The sequence below is a fragment of the Diaphorina citri genome, unplaced genomic scaffold (genome assembly GCF_000475195.1).
Source record: "Diaphorina citri unplaced genomic scaffold, Diaci psyllid genome assembly version 1.1 scaffold5863, whole genome shotgun sequence".
In the NCBI taxonomy this organism is placed as follows: domain Eukaryota; kingdom Metazoa; phylum Arthropoda; class Insecta; order Hemiptera; family Psyllidae; genus Diaphorina; species Diaphorina citri.
The window spans coordinates 1-6003 of record NW_007383239.1 but is presented as its reverse complement, the minus strand read 5'-3'; the positions used below and the strand labels follow the sequence as shown (position 1 = coordinate 6003).

Sequence of the window (6003 nt, the reverse complement as noted above, 5' to 3'; positions counted from 1 at the left end):
TCGATTCCCGCCCGGGGCGGATTTTATCCTAAACAGATAAGGTTCGTTCTCGGAACGGCTGGCTTTCTCCTATCCTGTTTTTCTTCTCTTTTCGCTTTCGGGACGATAAGACCTTAGCAGTTACAATACCCTCCATTAAAAAAGCACATTTTGCTCCCACCGTAGTTTGACTACAAGAGAATTCAAACTCTTCACAGTTTTGATTTTTGTTTCAATAAACAGCCAGTTAAGTTCCATTTCAATTGTAGGCTGTTAAGCTAACGGACTGTTTGAGGCTGGAAAGAAGGTTGGTGAAATCCACCATAAGGCTGTGATCTGTGATTGATCACCGATGCAGGTTAGGTATTATTCTTAGGTACTGTGAGTTATTGTAAGAGATTTATGTATTTTTGTACAATTTATTTAAAAAAAAAAATAAAAAAGATGAGTGTTCCACCGCCGTTTTTATTTCGTAGCAATGGAACAACTGCTACTTTGGACGCATGTGGTCTGTGTCGTAGCATGCCCATCCCGTAGAATGCCTCTCATCAGATGGGCGAGAAGAGACACAATAATAATAAGAAGTTTATTCATTACAATTAACAGTTATTTCTCTTTCTGAATAAAGCCCTGTAAGTACTAATGTACTTTTAGGTTCTTTAGTTCATTTTTGTCGATGGTGGGATTCGAACCCGGGACCTTCTGCATGGCAAGCAAGCGCGTTACCACTGGACCAACCGTGCCCCCATATTAAAATATGTACATAATTTCTTCCATTCTATCGTTGCGTTGTTTCAGGTTATACCAGAACTTGCTCCTGTTCTCCAAGCTGAAAGCGACCACTATGCGCGAGTACATAGTAGAACTGATGAAGTACAAGGAGAAGTCAGAGCTGATCAAAGATTTTCACAAGTGGCGACTTCCCACTTTCCCTATGAACGGAAATATTATACGCCAGTATGGCACAGTCGGTAAATATCAACATTACATTCATTTGCAAGCTAGGCCGTGGGTTCGATTCCCGCCAGGGGCGTATTTATATCCTGAATGTTTGGTCTCGAAACAGCTGTCTTTCTCCTATGAATGAATGAAAAGTTTTAATAGTTTTATTTATACAATCCTGTCTTCCTTATCTCTTCGCTTTCCGGACGATAAGATCTTAGCAGTTACACAAATACACAATCCCAGCCGAAGTATGGAAGTTTATCCTCAACATTGTGTTAGTAGCCCACCCTACTGCCAGATTAAAAGAAACTCATCAGTCCTATGCGAGCAGTATAAATAAGCACTATTATTATTTTTCTCAGTGGTGTAGTGGGTTAGACGCTCGCCTGGTAATCAGGAGTGTGTGGGTTCTATCCCAGCCGAAGTAATAGCACATACTCGGGGGCATGGTTAGCCCAGTGGTAACGCGCTTTCTTGCCATGCAGAAGGTCCTGGGTTCGAATCCTACAATTGACAAAATATTTGCATTCTAACTTTGATTGCAAATATTTCAACGGGTTACTTTCTGGTGTTCATGTGTTGACCCAGCACCTAATTGGGAAGTATTTTGTGTCTTCTCGCCATCTGAGGGACTACGGTATGGGCAAGCTGCGACACAGATCACAAGCGCCTAATGTGGCAGTTGTTTCATTGCTACGAAATAAAAACGGTGGGCGGCGCGGTGAAATACTTATACATACATATCCTCAGGATATACATACATATCCTGAGGATATGTATGTATGTTCAACGGGTCGATTCACAAGACCTCTAAACCACACTCTGTCCAGGTATTTTATTCACATCTTCAATTCTATCTAGGTCTTCTCCTCTTCTTCTTACATCAGCACTAATCATATCTCTATATATCTCATTCTGGGTCTACATTTTGGTCTCTCATCTTGACATTTTCTGTTTCAGGAGGCAAAGACCTGGGCAAAGTGCTTCAAGGGCTGAAAGAACATTGGTCTGCCAACGATTTCAAACTGACGCGAGAAGACCTTATCAGGGAGTTGCCTAAAATTATGACCGAGCTGGGACTCGAAACCAAAGTCCCCGGAGTAGCACACAAGCCCAAGTGAACCGCTGGGAATCGAACCCTAGATCCCTGGTTCAGGAGACGGGAAATGGTCCAGATAGAAGGAGAATAGTTCAAACTGTGAACATATAGTATGATGCTGAAATGAAATCTTTTTCTATTTTGTGAATTACGAAGAATTCCGAACCATAAGTTATAGAATTCCAAAAGTTCCAGCTTTCAATATGGAAGAAAGGCGTATTGACGGACCCAGATGGTCTCCTGACAGATCCATACCACACTCGACGTTGCTCAACCTCAGTGATCTTTCGGAAGTTTCCGTATTTAGTGTCATAGACGCAATTAAGTGTTTTACTTGATTTTATTTAAAGCGTAGTTTGCCCAGCCTAGTGTAGTAAGCGCTTGTAAGGTAGTAAGCGCTAGTTCGCGGGTTCGATTCCCGCCCGGGGCGGATTTTATCCTAAACAGATAAGGTTCGTTCTCGGAACGGCTGGCTTTCTCCTATCCTGTTTTTCTTCTCTTTTCGCTTTCGGGACGATAAGACCTTAGCAGTTACAATACCCTCCATTAAAAAAGCACATTTTGCTCCCACCGTAGTTTGACTACAAAAGAATTCAAACTCTTCACAGTTTTAATTTTTGTTTCAATAGGTACCTCTGGTACCTACTTGAATGAAATAAAAGAATAATGTGTAGATATTGTTTTAATAAAACCTGTTTTGCTTTTCTTTTTCCAATTTAAATTATTGATTTTATTGTAACCTATAAAATATTTCGTGTAGTTGTAGTTACTTGAACGTTTATGAAGCTACTATTAAATAAGCTCTAACGATTTTTGAAAATCATCATTAATTCCTATAGCCAAAGCCTTGTTGAGATAAGGCTTCATCTAATCTAAATTATTTTATGCAAGAAGTGTGACACTCAAATCTTGGTCATAGGAACCTGGTACGTGGTAACTACGTAGTTCTTTCTTCTATTTTAAACTTACAACTCGAAAAATATCTGCTTGAATAGGATTTTTTTATGGCTTTCTTTTGAGTGGCAAGGTTCTCCTGGAGGAACTCTACCACCCAACCACAACCACCCAAAATACCTCATTTATATTGCTAGGATGAGACTGAAAAGTCCTTTTACGTCAGTCTCCCATATTTTCTCAATAATTCTGTTCCCAGTATCAACATGAGTGGCGCGGGTAGCAAACTAAACATCATTCTACTGACCGGAGACCCAGGTAAGAAATACGTAGGCAAAATAACATGTAAAATATATTCAAATAAAGCGGCTGCCAGTCTTTGGCTGGTTGCAGATCACAACAAAACAATCATTCAATTTGAAATCATCAGTGTTTTGAATGCCGATTTTTCAGCGGGTTACATTCTGATGTTCTCGTGTTGATCCAGCACCTAAGAGGGAAGTATTGTGTGTCTTATTGTTTACCTATCGCCCATCTGATAAGATACACATTACATACGGGATGGGCATGCTACGAAACAGACCTTCAAAGTCCAATGTAGCAAATGTTTCATCGGTACCTACGAAATTAAAAAGCTGTAAAACATTTTTTTGAAATAACTCGAAGTAGGGGTTTAACGTCCCTTTTAACTAGGTGTTCTCTTGACGTGGGTTTTAACCCACTATTCGGCGACAAGCTACCTGCCTCAATTTAACCTCACTCATCCTGAGACGCACTGCTTGAAAACCCGCTGACGAATCCAAAATAATCCCTGGGAAACAAACCTGGCTTTGTAAAGTGACCGTACGTCTATTTCTGATTCTGACTTGCTGACTTCGCAGGATGTGGCAAAACCACATTAGTTCACAAAGCCTACCAGTCGCTTCTCTCCAGTGGTGTCAAGATGGAAGGGTTCTACACGGAAGAAGTGAGAGCAGGGAGCCAAAGGTCCGGGTTCGATGTGGTTCTACTCAATGGAGGACAACGGGGCCCACTGGCCCGAGTCACGTGAGTAGATGGGGCCTTCTTTGTGCTCTTCCACCTAACCGAAGATAGAAAGTTGGTGGCCCAACGTCACAATAATGACAAAAAGTTGTGCACTCTAGTTGTACATGGACCACTGTTAGTCACCTAACCGAAGATAGAAAGTTGGTGGCCCAACGTCACAATAATGACAAAAAGTTGTGCACTCTGGTTGTACATGGATCACTGTTAGCAGGCGTCCACAAGGGAGAACCGACCATCGACTCTAGCCTAGTCAGGACCCAAGAGAAAACATGCCAATGAAGATAAGCGTTCCCAACGGAGCCTCGAGCAGGAAGCAGGAAGTTCCAGGCTCCGTTGTGGACACCTTGGTAAGAAGGTCGATGGTCTAATGATCAAATATCGCAACATATGTACATAATGACACCTAACCGAAGATAGAAAGTTGGTGGCCCAACGTCACAATAATGACAAAAAGTTGTGCACTCTGGTTGTACATGGATCACTGTTAGTAGGCGTCCACAAGGGAGAACCGACCATCGACTCTAGCCTAGTCAGAACCCAAGATAAAACATGCCAATGAAGATAAGCGTTCCCAACGGAGCCTCGAGCAGGAAGTTCCAGGCTCCGTTGTGGACACCTTGGTAAGAAGGTCGATGGTCTAATGATCAAAGATCGCAACATATGTACATAATGTTTTAATTAATTAATAAAATCATAATATTTTGAATCTTACAGGTCCACAGTGGCGGGACCCAAAGTAGGAAAGTACACGGTAGATTTGAAATCGTTCGAGTCTCTGGTACTACCCATTCTATCGCCTGAGGTGAGTCAATATAATTCATACTACGCCACCGGCTGGCTAGGGGACGTTAAATAAACAGTGAGGAGAACAGCTAACCCTAACCAGCTTAGCTAGCTGGCAGTTTTCAAAGGGCTCCCTCTCCTTTTAAAGAATAAGTCCTCACGATGGTTGACTGCGGTTCTGGATGAGCCTATTAAACATGACCCCGGTGTATGGCAGAAAAAAAAGAAGATATTCTTTCTTTATTGTGCCATCACCATTCGGCTACAGCTGAACTGACAACACCCTATTATTACAGAGGCTGAACTCATGTCAAGTGCTCATCCTGGATGAAATCGGGAAGATGGAACTCTTCAGTAAGCCATTCGAATCGGCTGTACATAAGGTGTTCCAAAGTCCACAAGTTATTCTAGCTACCGTGCCAACCCGGGGTTCAAGCCTAGTAGAAAAGCTCAAGTTTCAAGCCGGACCTAACCTTATTCGGGTAGGTTAATCCCTATTATTACAGAGGCTGAACTCATGTCAAGTGCTCATCCTGGATGAAATCGGGAAGATGGAACTCTTCAGTAAGCCATTCGAATCAGCTGTACATAAGGTGTTCCAAAGTCCGCTGAGCCATCAGGTCCGTGTATTTGGACTTGACTTCGCCCTCAAACCCGTAGATCTGATTCATATAGGCACTCTCATGATTACCTGTAAACATTTGATGAGTTATATTTATATCACACGTTAAACTTTGGTTACACTGCTTCGAACACGGTCAAGTTACGTTTTTTCAACTTTTTTTTTCTAGGTGGTGTTGTGGCCAGTCGCTAATGTTTGGTTGGCTAGTTTTCGAAAATAAAGTTTTCAGTCTTCTTTGAATTTTCCTCTGAACCGAAATGTTGTTCTTTTCTCAGTATTTAACAGGTGGCGCGTTAAAAAAACGTGACTGAAAAAAAAATAAAACACGCAGTATGAAAAACCTTTGTTATTGCTTCTAGTGGCACTAGGAAAAGACAGCAGCACGCGATTGCCCAGGAGGTCACCCATCCAGACACAAATCAAGCACAACGTTGCTTAACTTCCGTGGTCCATCGGGAACTGATGCATTCAACGTGCTGTGGCCCCTCATGTTAAGACTAGGGAATCCAATGGAGCAGTTGTAAATGGGTAAAAATTTTAAATAAATGGTCGATTACTATGTAAAAAGTTGGGAAAAATCCAAATCTGAGGTCAAAACTCCGAGAAAATAACTGTAAAAGGTCGAAAATTCAAT

At 41.8% G+C, this 6003-nt stretch overlaps 2 protein-coding genes across 2 annotated transcripts; both read left to right on the top strand.

The window, feature by feature from the left end:
* Window positions 1–777: 777 nt before the first annotated feature.
* On the top strand, window positions 778–2595 carry LOC103521749 (CCA tRNA nucleotidyltransferase 1, mitochondrial-like; the record flags this gene model as incomplete). The annotated part of the gene is made up of 2 exons (XM_008486856.3): window positions 778–950; window positions 1885–2595. Coding segments are annotated over 2 exons (334 nt in total), but the record flags the coding sequence as incomplete, so codon positions are not given.
* A 507-nt stretch (window positions 2596–3102) lies between these two features.
* On the top strand, window positions 3103–5229 carry LOC103521748 (cancer-related nucleoside-triphosphatase; the record flags this gene model as incomplete). The annotated part of the gene is given in 4 exon segments (XM_008486855.3): window positions 3103–3235; window positions 3799–3964; window positions 4679–4766; window positions 5044–5229. Coding segments are annotated over 4 exon segments (492 nt in total), but the record flags the coding sequence as incomplete, so codon positions are not given.
* Window positions 5230–6003: the final 774 nt, after the last annotated feature.